Source organism: Lissotriton vulgaris, chromosome 2_1, assembly GCF_964263255.1.
Source record: "Lissotriton vulgaris chromosome 2_1, aLisVul1.2, whole genome shotgun sequence".
In the NCBI taxonomy this organism is placed as follows: domain Eukaryota; kingdom Metazoa; phylum Chordata; class Amphibia; order Caudata; family Salamandridae; genus Lissotriton; species Lissotriton vulgaris.
Genome location: NC_141687.1, coordinates 1,014,743,126 through 1,014,759,631, shown reverse-complemented (window position 1 = coordinate 1,014,759,631; position 16,506 = coordinate 1,014,743,126). Strand labels below are relative to the sequence as shown.

Below are 16,506 nucleotides of genomic sequence, written 5' to 3'. Positions count from 1 at the left end.
CACCGAAATCAACAGTAGCACCAACGTTTCGAAAACTGTCTTTAAAATTTTAAAAGACCTTACTGCAAAAAAAAACGCCATCACTGCCGCCACCTCTCCGGACCTATGTAATAATATGGCCAATTTCTTCACCGACAAAATAAAGAAAATTTACGATACCTTCGCCAATTCCCCCCAGATCTCTGTCACTTTGGACCCCACCAGACCCTATCTCTCTTCCCTCCCTACACTAGAGCGTGAGAGCTTTCAAAAAATCTGTAAAAAAATCAAATCTGGCTCCCCGGCTGACCCCCTAAAACCCGAGACCTTTTGTGAAGCCAATGAGCTTGTCACGGAACCTATACGGAATATCATTAACCTGTCTCTTTCCACTGCCAAAATACCCTCTAAATGGAAGCAGGCATGGGTATCTCCCATCTTAAAAAAGCTCACCCTAGATCCCACTCTTCCTGAAAATTTTCGGCCTATCTCACTTCTCCCCTGGCCAGCTAAAATTATAGAGACACACGTCAACACCACCCTCACCAATTTCCTCCTAACCAATAACATCCTGGATAACTCTCAACACGGGTTTAGAGCTGGTCATAGCACCGAGACAGCCTTGCTCAGTGTTACAGAGGACCTCCGTGCCATTCTTGACACCGGCGGAACGGCAGCACTGATCCTGTTGGATCTCAGTGCTGCCTTCGACACGGTGTCACACGAGGTCCTTCTGATGAGACTGGAGGAAATTGGAATCACAGGGACTGCCCTGGGATGGTTTAGAGACTTTCTTTCCAACAGATCCTTTAAAGTCTCCACCCCCCTTACCTCTCTAAAGAGCACAGCACTGGACAGGGGGTGCCTCAGGGGTCATCACTGAGCCCCACCCTGTTCAATGTTTATGTCCGACCGCTAGCAGAAGTGGTTAAAAAGAGTGGACTGGCGTTAGTGTCTTACGCAGACAACACCCAGTTGGTGATAGCTCTCAATGACAACAACGGTTTGGAGGCCCATCACTTCAAACAGACCCTTACTGACATCACCAACTGGATGACGGCGAATTTCCTCCAGCTCAATGCGGGGAAAACAGAGATACTGCTCCTGGGGAAAAACACCGCATCCTGGGGCGAAAGCTGGTGGCCCGACACCTTGGGCCAACCTCCTACGCCCAAGGAATGTGTTAAAAATCTGGGAGTCTGGGTAGACTCGGCATTGAATTTCACCCACCACACCAAAAAAGTGGCAGCCATCTGCTTCGGCATCCTGCGCAATCTAAGACCCATCCTGAAGTTCTTCGACTGTCACACCTGCCAGTTAATTGTCCAAGCTACCATCCTTTCTAGGCTGGATTACACCAGCTCCCTTTTACTGGGCGCTAACCTAGAGGAAACTACCAGACTTCAGAGAGTCCAGAATGCTGCCGCCAGGGCTCTGGTAGGTCTCCCCCGCCACTCCTCGGTGGCTGGAGTCCTGAAAAAACTGCACTGGCTCCCGGTGGGAAAAAGGATTCAGTTTAAGGCACTCTGCTTAGCCTTCAAAATCCTTAAAACCGCCTCCCCCCCGATGTTGCGCCCCCTCCTGGCGGAGTATATTCCTAGGAGGTCACTTCGTTCAGAAGGACAGCATCTTGTGGTCATTCCCCGTACCAAACTGGCCAGAATGGGCGGCCGATCCTTCAGCTTACTCGCTGCTAAGCTTTGGAACAGCCTACCGGAAACAATCCGTGGCATACAAGACCTTCTGGCATTCAGGAAAGCCATCAAAACCCACCTCTTTCAGTAATCTCCCCTTCTCCCCTCTGATGCTTTCTTCTTTTTCTGCCTTCAGCCTCACTCGCAGCGCCGGGACGCCCCTTGGCTGGGGCAGCCGAGCGCTGTATAAATCCCAATAACATTAACATTAACATTAACATTACTGTTGCACTCACTGGAGTGGGAATAGTAATTTTTACCCCTACGCTATCTAACGCTTTCCCTACTGTTGCACTCTTTGGAGTGGGAATAGTAATTTTTACCCCTACGCTATCCAACGCTTTTCCTACTGTTGAACTCTTTGGACTCGGGATAGTAATTTTTACTGCTACACTATCCAACGCTTTCCCTACTGTTGCACTCACTGAAGTGGGAATAACAATTTTTACGCCTACGCTATCCAACGCTTTCTCTACTGTTGCACTCACTGGAGTGTGAATAGTAATTTTTACCCCTACGCTATCCAACGCTTTCCCTACTGTTGCACTCACTGGAGTGGGAATAGTAATTTTTACCCCTACGCTATCCAACGCTTTCCCTACTGTTGCACTCTTTGGAGTGGGAATAGTAATTTTTACCCCTACGCTATCCAACGCTTTCCCTACTGTTGAACTCTTTGGACTCGGGATAGTAATTTTTACTGCTACGCTATCCAACGCTTTCCCTACTGTTGCACTCATTGGAGTGAGAATAGTAATTTTAACACTCTTGCTATGCCACGGTAATAATATTGTATATTTTTTAATAATATTATGTTAATATACATATCTTTTAACAAATAAAATTGTATTTTTTTATAACTTAAATTAATTATTTAATCATTTTAAGGTTATTTAAATATTTTTAAGTATATTTTAGTTATTTATTTTTAATATTTGTTTAATTTTACATTCATTTTTATAAATTCGATATTTTTACAAAGTACATATTTTTAAACGATATTTTTGATTCGATATTTTTGTACTTACCTGTTTGTAGATAGCACTTCGATATTTTTGTAGTCGATATTTTGGAGTCGATATTTTAAATGCCTATATTTTTGTAGTCGGTATTATGTCAGTGATCCGTTTTGCATTGCAAGTATTTTTTTTGCATCTCAATAAGTAACGCTAGACAAGGGTCTCCTTAAATTGCACAGGAGAAGCTTGAAGCGGAGTCATGTATGAATGCTGGCGTGTCGTTTCAGGAGAAATAGAAGTAGCAGAGCTGTGGCAGACTAACAGCCTGTCTTGCAGCAACTAAGTAGATCATGATCATGCAGGCGGCCCTAAGAGGGTATTTTATGCCCAGGGTAAATGTTTTATCTCTGTAGAATGACAGGAATTCCACGAATGAAAGGAAAGTAGCAGGTTTAGGAGGTCTCTGCCTCTTGCGCCTTTTACCCTGGGCAAGAGCCTTCTAGCCGTGCCTCAGAGAAGACAATGCTTTCTAATAAGCAGCCAGGGTGCGACTGGTCAATAGAGCAGTCATATAGTGCAGGATGAGCTGCTCTGACAGATCAGTGTGTGTGCCCTATTTTGGGCTGTTTTGTGGGCCAGTTGTATGGTCTGCTGAGTCAGTTTGTACTGTTGATTTCCCTGATATTAAAACCAGCATTGTCTGCTGCAATTTAAATCCATGCACTCTTCCATCCTTTCAAAACAGGGTGTCCTTAAAAGTTCAAAACTGCCTGAATTTACAAGCAGGGACACTTTTTGTTGCTTTCTAATTCATTATGGAGTGCGCCTTTGTTTTGGTGCCCGGGCCTATATTTTGTCCAAGTCTGGCACTGTATGATTCAGTCAAAAAGCACTTTGAGCTGCATGGGGCAGGCTGAGAGACGCCGAATCCTGCACATTAATGACCACTTCAACTTGGTATGACCCACAGGCGTCAACCCCTGTTTACTTGTACACTGATAATTTGAGCTTCAGGTGTTACACAGCTTGACAAATGAGCCTGTAAGATGCCTTTGAGCGATTCACCTGTACCTGTGTTTTGTTAGGCTTGCCTAGACCAGCACGTGGAGTGGCCTGGCTCCTTGCACTTTACAAATGGCCGACAAGGGCACAATTTGTGTCCCATCTCCGAGAGGCAAGATAGCAACCAAACGAAAACTGAGCAATCCGAGATGGAGCAGCGACCCCACCACACGGCCCTCGCACAAGAAGAAAAGTACCAGCTGGCGTGTCACCGTAGTCCAAGCTGACATAAACCACCAGCTGGTTGCTCCATGGTGATGCTGGCAAAGGAAAACCCCATCACGGTAAAGGAACAGAATGTAAACTCAATCGAACATACTAAAGCTGCTCACCCTGTGCCTAGATTAAAAGTTGTATTTAAAAAGAACAATCAAAAAAACATGACAGACATTGACAAAATCCAATGCCTTGACACGGCAGGACAGCAGGATGATGCTAACACCCAGGTGACGCGCAGGCATGGTTTTGTGGGGTTTGCAAGACTCTCCTTTGTTGATCCAGGAACCAACTAATAATTAACAGGTAATGTATGGTATGAAAGGATCAAACACAGCATTTAGTACCATTTAGTTGTGTTGCCAAACTAACTACTGCAAGAAGGAATGGGTCAGGTCTTCTGTTTCATTATTTAAAGATAGAAGAGCGGGGTCCGTTAAAACACAGGATCTGGGGCAAAGAGTCCCAGCTTGACTCCCTTTCTAACAACACTGAGTGGCGCAACTCAAGAACTACCTAAAGACACAGATTAGTCTGATAAAATGGTCAAACATGTACTGCTATCACGTACAGCAGGAGGCAAAGTGCCCAACTTATTCAGGCTGCTGCCCGACACAAGGCCACTCATGCAACAGTGTTAGCCGGTAACACACACTTCAAGCCACCAAGAAAAGTTTCAGCTATGGAAATCAATCAAAACAAAAGAGTCAAATGATGTATTTCATGTCAGATTGCCGGGGCCAGCGAGCATGCAACTGGATGCTTGTGATCACATCAGAGGACAACTTATACAAGACTGTAGGATTGCAAAACTGCTTTCACTAATGTACAAAGAACTTTGCACCTCCTCCAGCACATTCTAGCTGTAGGGAGATCTCATAATGTATCAGAGGTAAGAGCATTCCACATGTACAAAGTTCATATCCAAACTGAGCTCTGTCAACAGGTTGCAGAGGAACCATCAAACCACCAGAGGTGTGTTAGGCTGACTGCTGACCATTCTGCTTGTACTATTGGGATATATCGCTCTAATATTATGTTGTGAAGGGTAGTCTGCTACAAATGATCGTGTATCAAGAGGGAGAGAGAGGACCAGAAAGCTAGTCCATATCCCTGGGTTATATAGAGTTTAATCAAAAAGAGACTAGCTTAAGTAGAGGGGAGGATTATGTCGCTGAGTGTGCGGGGAAGAGTGTTATGAATGTGAGTTTAAAACGGCATGGCGGAGGTCCCAGTACCCGAAGGTGAATTAATCTTTAATACCTGGGCCACAGTCAGCGGTTAAAAATAAGGCTGTTGGATGTTAGAGGCGAGTTACGACCTCCCACATCCTTAGATGAGTCAACATGTTTCAGCCAGTGCCTTATGAATATGCTGGCTTTCTTCAGGACAGATTAAAAATGTGTGTGTAATTAAACTAGTGGGTGTGTGATCCAGACTATGTGTCTACACGCCCTAAAGTGTTTATCTATGTGTGAGAGGAGGATTCCCTTCTCAAAACACGCTAGTTTTAAGGAGTTTTTGCTTCAAGGTAGTGAAGTGGCAAAGGGTTGACCAGCTTTTCTGGCCAGAGCCTGCTTTGGACCTGTAGTGCCTTCTTAGCAGAACCGTTTTAAACTCACATTCATAACACTCTTCACCGCACACTCAGCGCCATACCTGCTCCGCTGTAATCAGGCGTCGAAGCACACCCGGGACACGCTAGGTGTCACTGGGTGGGCCCGATGATGAAGCATGGCACCAACTAGGTTGGTGGGTGAGGGCTTCATGAGCACACTCACCAGGTGCCACTACCCCCTGACGAAACATATCTGAGTCATTTAAAATTCAAAATTAAAAATACAATTTTGTTAATCCTCCCCTCTACTTAAGCTAGTCTCTTTTTGATTAAACCCCAGTCTGCTACAAATGCCATTCCATTTGTAGGATGTTTGCTTCTGAAGGAGTTCTGGCAGTTCTACCCCTACTGTCTAGTAGTGCATACTGCCTGATTTATACTCAGCCCTGTACGGGCTGTCCTTGACATACACGTCACAACAGCCTCTCTCCACTGCCCACCAATGTCAATTTGCACTCCGGGCACTATTTTCTCAAATACCTTTCTCCTGCCTGCTGTTGCACGCAGGGCATGCTCTCTTCTAATGCTTTTTTTAAACATCTTTATAGCACCGGTGCTGAATGCATTTGCAATGCAATAGGTCTCGCATTTACGAGAGTTTAAGCTATTGGCATTGTGAATGACAATGCCTTTTATTTATCGTTTTTTAAAACTACTCATAAATAAAAGGCATTGTCTTTTACAATGCCAATAGCTCAAATGCTTATTTTATATTTGGCACAGGAAGGTTGTACGGATGGCACTCCCCGACAATTCCTTGTATTTTTTTCAACCCTGTCATTTTTCGCTTGTCCTTTGGGTTCCTCTGTGTTGGCCATTTTTGCCTAGTTTGAGGGGGCCCTAAAACCTGGGAACCCACGCAGACAGCATATGTCTGTTCCTTTGAGGCAACCCTGGAGCTCAACGAGATTAAGGAAACTCGCAATTGTTTTCCCCACTTTGTAGTCTCAAAAGGATAGAAACCCTTAGCTATTGTGCCAAGGTGGAGGATGGTACAAAAGGTTATAGTTTATGTGGTACTGTAGCTGCACTGAGGGCTAATGGTGTGATGTCTGGGGAACAACCACAGTAAGTGAAATCCAGTTGCTAATGACAAATTGGACCGCTTTTTTTGTGACTGTGAATGCTTGTGCAGATTATGGGCTCGGGTCCACCAGCCTGGAAACAAGCTCAACTCCAGCACAAAGAAGATCTAAACTGGTCCCAACCTGTGTGTAACCTGCTGTGGTGCTTCCTGCACTATGAGCTGCATGTTGTCCATCTTCTCATATTAACCCCTTGACTGCTAAGGCAATTCCCGCTGGGTGCTGAGCTTATTTGAATACCATTGTTTCATGACGAGCTGAGCTCGTCATAAGCACACGACCAGTGTATTGCCTGACAAGCTGAGCTCGTCATGAGCAGCGAAGGGGTTAAGACAAAGCCTGAAGTTCTACAGTGGAAGTTGGACTTGCCTGCCGTGCTGCAGTGGCTGATTTTGCCTGAATGGAAACCCTGGCCAGACAAGGCAGGCCAACTGTGCAGACGAACACTGGCCAAGAAGCTCGCTCAGCTCTGCTCTATGCCACTGACCGGAACAGAGCTGCCAAGAAACAGGCCATGTCCAATTACTGGTGAGCATAGTGGTGACTCTACCTGCCGCACACAGTTCCTCTCTGTACCGGCTTTTATTGAATATGTACCTTCCGGCCTGTCCTGTCATGCAGGGATCCAGCACCATTATGGCCTCCTTACTAGCCACAACCTTGAGGCGGCCCAGGTGTGCCCTTCTGCATGTGGGCTCATAGAGCTAACTGCCCCTGTGGGTCAGACACCTCCCATCGGCACCCACACTGGACTTCCATCTCCCTCAACATCACCCGCCCAGGTCGTGAGATATCCATGTTTAAAGGAACCAATTAACAATGACCAATAACCAGTAGATGAACATATCATCCTGGTATCATAACTCTGAACACTGGACTGAGGCTTCTTATCTTACTGCTGTAGGTCCCCATTGTCATTCTTCACACGTTTCACTGAATTTACTGTGCATTTTTATATTTTTTAAGGTGTTTGAAATCGGTTAGCAATTGCGAACTGCGTTTAGAGAGAAATTTGGTGGAAAGATTGTGAGTGCATATGTTTGCAAAATGTGCATTATGCGGCATTACTTAGTGATGGGGCATATTTAACACATTGTGTACTTGGGGGTTGGCGTTGCCTTACTATTCCACAGTGGTATTCGGGTTCTTATTCCATTTTACCTGCTTTTGATTGATTGGTGAATATCTTTACTGTGCATGTCTTTACATCTGTTTGTAGTATTATTAAGATGCTGTTCTTTAATACGCAATACCATCTCTTATCTTTATTGCAACTTTGGTAATTGTACTGTCTTGTACTTTGAATAAAACCTCAGACCACGTCCAGTGAGCTAAGCCTTGGCTGCTTGACCCCACAACCCAGTGCATCAAGGATGCTTGAGAAGCAAACTTGCCTGTGTTTTGAGGGTACACTAGTTAGTGGTGACTAGAGTCCAACTCAGCTTTGATATTGCTGTGCTGTCCCTACAAGTTCAGGGATTAGATTAAAACCTGACGACGTGATTCTTTCGAGGAGAACTGCAATGGAAAAATATTTCTCCTGCCCATCATGCAAGCTGACAAAGAAGGTTCTAGGCATATGAGGAGAAAGCATTTGATGCAAAACTTGGACCAGAAAAGAAAGATTCAATTTGTCTTCTTAAATCAACAATAGACTAAAAGGGAAGGTTACATTTCTAATCTGCAGGGGTATCGCTTCTGGGGGGTATTTGAGGTGTTACTTCACCCCCTAATAAATGTATTCTGCAATAAATAGTTCTGTACAGGTGCTTCAAGTCGGGCATACTGAGGTGTTTGTCTTTCACTTGGGGCGTTTACATACACATGCAGATGAAAACACACCCACTTTATTGATCTTAAAAAATTGTCATTTTACTAAATATTGGGCACGATTCACAGAATGAGCTTAAGACTAAATCCTAAACTTACTACTATTTTCATACTCATACTATTTGGTATTCACAGAATGCACTTACTACTTTCGGGATTCACTAAGTGAGGTGGGTATTTAGCCATGGCTGCAATCTCCACCTCTGGGCCGGAAGCTCCGCCTCCAAGCCGCAAGCTCCGCCTCTGAGCCAGAAGTTCCGCCTCCAGTCTGTAAGCTCCACCCCCAAGCCGGAAGCTCCGCCTCTGGGCTGGAATTTCCGGCCCGCATGCGGACGTAAAGTTAGTAGTCTTAAATCTATTCTGTGAATACCGAAAGTAGTAAGTTCATTCTGTGAATCCCAAAAGTAGTAAATTGACTCTGTGAATCCCGAAAGTAGCAAGTGCATTCTGTGAATAACAAATAGTAGTAAGTTTAGGATTTAGTCTTAAGTTCGTTCTGTGAATCGGGCCTTTGTGTTTAAGTACCTTCACAATCTGCACTGCTCTCCCTTTCTGCTGTTCCTTAAGCTCCCTCTTGTCCGGCTTTTCATATCATGTATTTTAACCTGCGTGATTGTTGGGAAATATGAAGCTCACACACCCCCAATCCTACTGACCAAGCTACGTCCCTGCTAAAATGATGCCCATGAAGAATTATATGTGAACATTTAAGTCTAACATAGTGAAGAAACACCTTCCATGTTTTAGGTCTGGGCGGTGAACTCCACTACATTTGCGGAGTTTGCTGAGTTTTCTGCACTTCGCATAGTACAGCGGAGTTTTTCCTCGCACACGCTCATGAACGGTAAGTTCGCGAACACGAGCTGCCGCTCGGGTAAAATTTCTACCCCAGCAGCAGGAAGACCAGCGCGAATGGCAGTTCGCACTGCACTTCGCTACTTGCGACACTTCGCTGAGTTTTTTGTCTCTTTGCAGAGTTCCGCGTAGCAAAAACTCCGTGAACCACACCCATCTATTTGGCATCAAATGCATGGATGGAATATATTTGGGAACCTGCACTAGGTTGTAAATGAATGCCACTGAAGCGCCCAAACTGAAAGTGCACTGACCGCCTCAGATGAGGTTAGAATCTGCAATATAACAGCTATGTCAAAAGGGATTTTACCAGAATAAATGATTTCATGTTAAAATATACTTGGACATTCTAGAAAAAACTACCATACAGAGTTGTTCTTCGGTCATACATTTCTGAATAGGATGCACAGATCATTAAAGGCAATAGGTGGCCTTCTGTGTAGACATGAGGTGGGGCCAGTACAAAGAACAGTGGCGGCTCCTCTACAATGGTGGAGGAGCGTCGCCCCACTGCCTGGTTCAGAGCGAGTAAGTGAAAAATAAAACAATGTCATCGTTTTATTTGTTATTTTCCGGCTCTGAGCCAGCTTACGAAGGGAGGGGCGGGGCATTGGGAGGAGGAGCGTGACATGCACTCCACTCCCTAAGTGTGCATATGTGTTTTGGCCGGCCGGCTCAGGCCAACCAAAACACACAACATGCAAACTTATGTTTTCTCCAGCCAGCTGCATTGAGCAGCCAGGCTGGAGAAAGCCCACAGACTCCCTGGTCTGAGCAGGGTGTCTTTCCTGCCTGCGCAGACCAATATCCGGGCTGCTCTCACGTGAGAGCAGCGTGGGGATTGCAGGGAGTCCATGACGTTGTCCCAGTGCTGGCGTGCTGGCTGGGACCAGGAAGGATTGTACTGAGTGTGACGCAGTAGGTGGGAGGCAGCTCCAGGTACGTTTTTTTTTGTTTTATTTAATACAACACCCCATGCGCGCTCCCCCTCCCGCACTTCCCTGGACCCCTCCACCTGCACCACCACATCTTTATTGTGGCGGTCGTGACTGCAAGGGAAGTGTTCTTTAATTGAATGAGAGAGCTCTGATACTTGTAGTACAGGCTCCACTATCACACACCAATGACGGGGTGGGCATAGTACAGGAGGAAATGGTGTGGTGCAGTGTTTCTTAACCTGTGGTCTCAGGACCCCTTGAGATTTGCAATGCCTATCCAGGGGGTCTGTGACTGCTTATAACATTAAATAATATTAACAGACTAATAAAGCATATTTAAAAAAAAACATTTTACATTTTTAAATGGTCTGTAAATGTGAAAGATTTTAAATTTGTAGGCTAAAAATTAAGTTGGCATCCTCAGATTGATTTGTAGGAGCAGTGGAGTGCATCACATAGAATATAGTATGGAGGATTGATGGCCTCAATTAAATTTAGAAAAGCTCCAACCTTCCCATTAAACGTAACATTTTCGATTTTTATGTTTGTAAATGAAATAAAATATTTAATTGATTATGTATTTAGTTGATGAATGCTTGTTTGCGTGATTTTGTGTATTGTTTAGCGGTTCAAATTATTGAAATTGCCTCAGATGGGGTCTCCGGTTTCAATAATGAATTAGTGGTAATTCTAAATCTGGTTTAATACTGCAATATTATACAATAGTGTCAACGAAAGCTGTGCCATAGCTGTTAAAAAAAAGTAGTAGTAAAAAAAAATCTAGATTGTCCTGGCAGGGCTCTGTGAGAGTGATGGAGAGTCGGGCCTTTGTGTTTAAGTACCTTCACAATCTGCACTGCTCTCCCTTTCTGCTGTTCCTTAAGCTCCCTCTTGTCCGGCTTTTCATATCATGTATTTTAACCTGCGTGATTGTTGGGAAATATGAAGCTCACACACCCCCAATCCTACTGACCAAGCTACGTCCCTGCTAAAATGATGCCCATGAAGAATTATATGTGAACATTTAAGTCTAACATAGTGAAGAAACACCTTCCATGTTTTAGGTCTGGGCGGTGAACTCCACTACATTTGCGGAGTTTGCTGAGTTTTCTGCACTTCGCATAGTACAGCGGAGTTTTTCCTCGCACACGCTCATGAACGGTAAGTTCGCGAACACGAGCTGCCGCTCGGGTAAAATTTCTACCCCAGCAGCAGGAAGACCAGCGCGAATGGCAGTTCGCACTGCACTTCGCTACTTGCGACACTTCGCTGAGTTTTTTGTCTCTTTGCAGAGTTCCGCGTAGCAAAAACTCCGTGAACCACACCCATCTATTTGGCATCAAATGCATGGATGGAATATATTTGGGAACCTGCACTAGGTTGTAAATGAATGCCACTGAAGCGCCCAAACTGAAAGTGCACTGACCGCCTCAGATGAGGTTAGAATCTGCAATATAACAGCTATGTCAAAAGGGATTTTACCAGAATAAATGATTTCATGTTAAAATATACTTGGACATTCTAGAAAAAACTACCATACAGAGTTGTTCTTCGGTCATACATTTCTGAATAGGATGCACAGATCATTAAAGGCAATAGGTGGCCTTCTGTGTAGACATGAGGTGGGCCCAGTACAAAGAACAGTGGCGGCTCCACTACAATGGTGGAGGAGCGTCGCCCCACTGCCTGGTTCAGAGCGAGTAAGGGAAAAATAAAACAATGTCATCGTTTTATTTGTTATTTTCCGGCTCTGAGCCAGCTTACGAAGGGAGGGGCGGGGCATTGGGAGGAGGAGCGTGACATGCACTCCACTCCCTAAGTGTGCATATGTGTTTTGGCCGGCCGGCTCAGGCCAACCAAAACACACAACATGCAAACTTATGTTTTCTCCAGCCAATAATGAATTAGTGGGGCCCCAGAGAAGGTTAAATAAGAACCACTGGTGTGGTGCGCTTATTGTATGAGACAAGTATCGGAAAGCGACACGGTGGAACGCGAAAACAGGGTCCTTGGGCCTGCTGATATGCTGGACGGATTATTGTTATTATCTCTTTCATAATAAAAGTAGTTTTCCAGGTCTGCCCTGCAAAACTAATAGGCCCAACAACAACAAAAACACAAATCTGCAACTACACATGTTCTACTATACAACGGTCTAGATTACAATTTTTAGGAATTCACATACAGTATAACTCGGATTTAGGGCAAGGTAGACAGTTGTGCAAATGCCCATTTTAATGGTTTCCCCCACAGGGAAAACATGTTCCCCCTGGATAAACCACTTCCCCTACTCCTCTGGGGAGTTTAAAGTATGTTCTGTTGCCCTTTGCTCTGTGGAAGGTGTTTTTGTTTTAACTATTCACTGGAGCAGATCTCTGACCATTGAGGGAACAGGTCAGAGAGGAGTTTCTGAATGCAAGTGTACTCAGAAGTTTTAGAGGCATTCACAACCTCTTAAGGTAAATACAGTCTTGAACCACCCAATGCCCAATTCTTGGGGTAGTAGTGCTTCTTCGTAGCTTGTCATGGTGTAGCATTTACACAGCAGTAAAATGATCTGCAGCTGCACGGCATCCTTCTCTGAAGATCCGGTATGATTAATTGAATTCATTTTCAATCATAAATATACATTTTGAACTAAAAATGTTTTTTTCGGGCCCAATATTTGTACACTGCACTTACAGTCTAGAAGCAATAGGTTGTGCCCCAATCTTTGTCACACCATAGTATTGTTTTAAGACCGTTCTGTAAAACTAAAGTGGGCTTGCTGAGCGTCAAGAAGCAGTAAACTATCTCGATATTTTCACTGCCGCTCAGAGAGCACTATGGCATAACGGTGCCTTTGTACAGCTAAAGTGTGAGTACTGCATCTCTATGAAGGGTGGGGCTGAATCTGAATGGATATTCACCTTACTTGCACTGTACTTTAACAACTTCTAAGTGAAAAATGTGTAAAACACTAGTTTACTTTGACTTGCAGTTCATCACATTGGTTTCTGTTCCCAGAACACTGAAGAGTAATTCTAAATCTGGTTTAATACTGCAATATTATACAATAGTGTCAACGAAAGCTGTGCCATAGCTGTTAAAAAAAAGTAGTAGTAAAAAAAAATCTAGATTGTCCTGGCAGGGCTCTGTGAGAGTGATGGAGAGTGGAGATCACAACTTGTTGAGGCGAGGAGGCAAGGGAACTTGTTGAGGGGAGGAGGCAAGGGAAGGCACTAAGGGTGATGGGGCGGGGGGGGGGCAGGAGCTCAGATTTATTTTGATTTTTTCCATTTGGGACAGGAAGGAATGGCCATGTTGTGTGCTGCTCTCCCATTACTTTTCCGCCCCCTCCATAGCAGATGAAAGCAGGGGAAGGTGATTATCGGACCATACATAACATAAAATTGTAGATAAATAAAAAGTAAACGACAGGGATGTTCTTTTCTCGGGGTTCTGAACAACATAACAGACAACTCGAGCTTCACTTCCCTCTCCTTACCTATTTGAAGTCACTCAAAACCCATCAGTAAAAAATATTTCTGTTACCTTTGTAAGTATATTTATTTTTATTGCAACGACCCCGCCACCGCCAGAGCCAACCTACACGAAGGGATGACAGACGTAGCCAAGTGGATGATGAACAGCAGCCTGAAGCTGAACTCGGACAAGACGGAGGTCCTCATCCTGGGCTCCTCACCCTCCGCCTGGAACGACTCCTGGTGGCCCCCTACCCTGGGCCGCGCACCCAAACCGACAGACCATGCACGCAACCTGGGCTTCATCCTGGACTCCTCCCTCTCCATGACCAGACAAGTCAACGCCGTCTCCTCGTCGTGCTTCAACATCCTGCGCATGCTACGTAAGTTCTTCCGGTGGATCCCCAATGAGACCAGAAAGACGGTTACCCAGACCCTCGTCACAAGCCGACTGGACTACGGCAACTCCCTCTACGCCGGAACAACTGCCAAACTCCAGAAGAGACTCCATGGGATCCAGAACACCTCAGCAAGACTCATCCTCGACATCCCCCGACACAGCCACATCTCCAGACACCTGGGAGACCTGCACTGGCTCCCGGTCAACAAGAGAATCACCTTCCGTCTCCTCACCCACGCACACAAAGCCCTACACAACCAAGGCCCAAGATACCTCAACAGCCGCCTCAACTTCTACAATCCCACACGTCAGCTTCGATCGACCAGCCATGCCCTCGCCGCAGTCCCCCGCATCCGAAGAGTCAACACAGGAGGAAGGGCCTTCTCCTACCTGGCCGCCAAGACTTGGAACTCCCTCCCGACCCACCTCCGCCTGACCCAAGACCACCTCACCTTCAGGAAGCAACTCAAGACCTGGCTGTTCGAGCAGTAGCGGACCCCCCTCCCCAAGCGCCTTGAGACCCTCCGGGTGAGTAGTGCGCTATATAAATGCTTTGATTGATTGATTGATTGATGTGATTTTCCAGTGGATTGAACTGTATTTTATTGATTGTTATGGGACTTTGGGAACATGCCAGGCAGTTAAATCCTCGGAAGTCAATGAAGAATCCCTCTTCCTAGGCAATGAAAATCTTTTGAAATGTATATTTTTGTTATCCAGGTGGAGATATTTGACATATTAATTTGTGATGCTACAATGTCTGATTTATAACTGATTAATAAAAAGTCAATAACAAAAAGTCAATGAAGAGTTAGCGGAGGTCAAAGCACGGGTATGTCATAAATATGTAAAAAATGTGTTTGCACATTGCCCTCCATTTCGCTAATCTATGAAGATATCCTTCTCAGCCCCATTCCGAAATAAGACCTAGCAGTGGAAAAATCATCTTGTGATCGCATAAGTGATGTGTGCAGACCACAATTTAACAGGTCCCCCAGATACATTTGGTGGCTTGGAAACGAAATATTTTAAAATGTGACCTAAGCCATGACTTTTTAATAAGTACGGTCAACGCCTGTGTTTTTTAACTTTCATCTGTGCTTCGTGGCGTGTTTTCCCCAGGAAAATAGACTGTTGTAATACCCTCAACCCATGCCAACATTCCTAAAAGATGATAAATCCAAACCTCAACAGTGCTTAATTTAACAGGAAAATGGTACGTTATACTTTCATAGTTCACAACTGCAGCTGTGCACAAGTTTTACAGTACTCGAGGTATAACAGTCCGCGCGGAACCCGGATGTGACTTACCACTTGACACCAGCACTCCAATGCACACCAATAATATCGCGACCACTGTGAGTGCGATCGCTCCCAGTAAGATTTTCTGTTGTGTCTGCAGAAAATTGTAAAGGGAAATGCATGGTTGGTATTAACTGTTCAAAACCGAGATGCACGTGCACATTTGGTAACGCATGCGCTCTTTGCGGGGTTTGCTTAAAAATGGCCAGTTATGACCGGAACAGAACGTGCGTCTACTACTGGCGGCATGCGGCAGGCAAGTAGACATGGCTTCAGATTGTGCGTGGAAGCGCGTGTCAAAAGCAACCAGATGAAATGCAGATGAAATGCAGTGACAAAGAACTTATGCGTTTTAGTGTATTTGAAATTGCATCTATACAGGGGTTGCAAGCCCTGAGGAGGCGTTAAAACGCTCTGATTTGTCTAAATTGTAAAATGAGTACAGCCTGAGTGCAAATGCATTTTTGAAATTTGCAACTGGGTTGAAACAATATGGACAAACTCGTTCATATATATGTCCAGAACAGGTCCTGTAACTCATCAGCAAAAGCATTCGCTTAATTTAGCAGAAAAGCACTGGACTGAAGAGCAACGGCAGTCCGATAAAACACAGTGCAAACATCTTTAAAAGTAGTTACATTGAAAAAAGTGATGACAACTGACCTTCATTTTGTAAGATGCAGAGAAAGAAGAATTTTCCTGTCTGTAAACGACTTGTTGTTGAGTGAATGGGAGCCGGTAAATGCACAGCCCGCCTGAGAGTTCACCGCAAAGGGCTGATTCCTCCCCAGACTTCTTTGCATACTTGAAACACTGGCAGACCACTCAGGTTCCACAAAATTGGAAACAGACTTTAGGGGAAGTTCTTGGCAGGGAAGGCGTGGGTGGTACTTAAAATAAAGTTTCAGAGCCGCCCAACTATCGAAGATGTAACCTGCTGCATCCCTCCCAACTTCCAGTTAAAGTGACAACAATACGGTTAAGATGCATTTCATTTTCCATCTTCTTTTAAATCTTGGAAACCACTTTGTATTTTCAGAACCTGCAGGTTTAAAGCACTAGTCTGCAGAAAACCCCGACTGACAATTTGATAATAAAAACTTT

The 16,506-nt window shown here is 44.8% G+C and overlaps 1 protein-coding gene across 2 annotated transcripts in view; it reads right to left on the bottom strand.

Annotated features, from left to right (window-relative positions):
• Nucleotides 1–16,219, bottom strand: part of FAP (fibroblast activation protein alpha) — an 830,211-nt gene extending 813,992 nt beyond the window's left edge. Inside the window, exons 1-2 of one of the 2 annotated variants that reach the window (XM_086956603.1) lie at nt 16,066–16,219; nt 15,412–15,496 (exon numbers count right to left, since the gene is read on the bottom strand). In XM_086956603.1, the coding sequence (XP_086812729.1) occupies nt 15,412–15,496; nt 16,066–16,071 (91 nt within the window). In that variant the 5' untranslated portion in view covers nt 16,072–16,219. The remainder of the gene's footprint in view (nt 1–15,411; nt 15,497–16,065) is intronic. The other variant, XM_086956604.1, reaches the window with a different exon arrangement.
• Between the last annotated feature and the right edge of the window lie 287 nt (nt 16,220–16,506).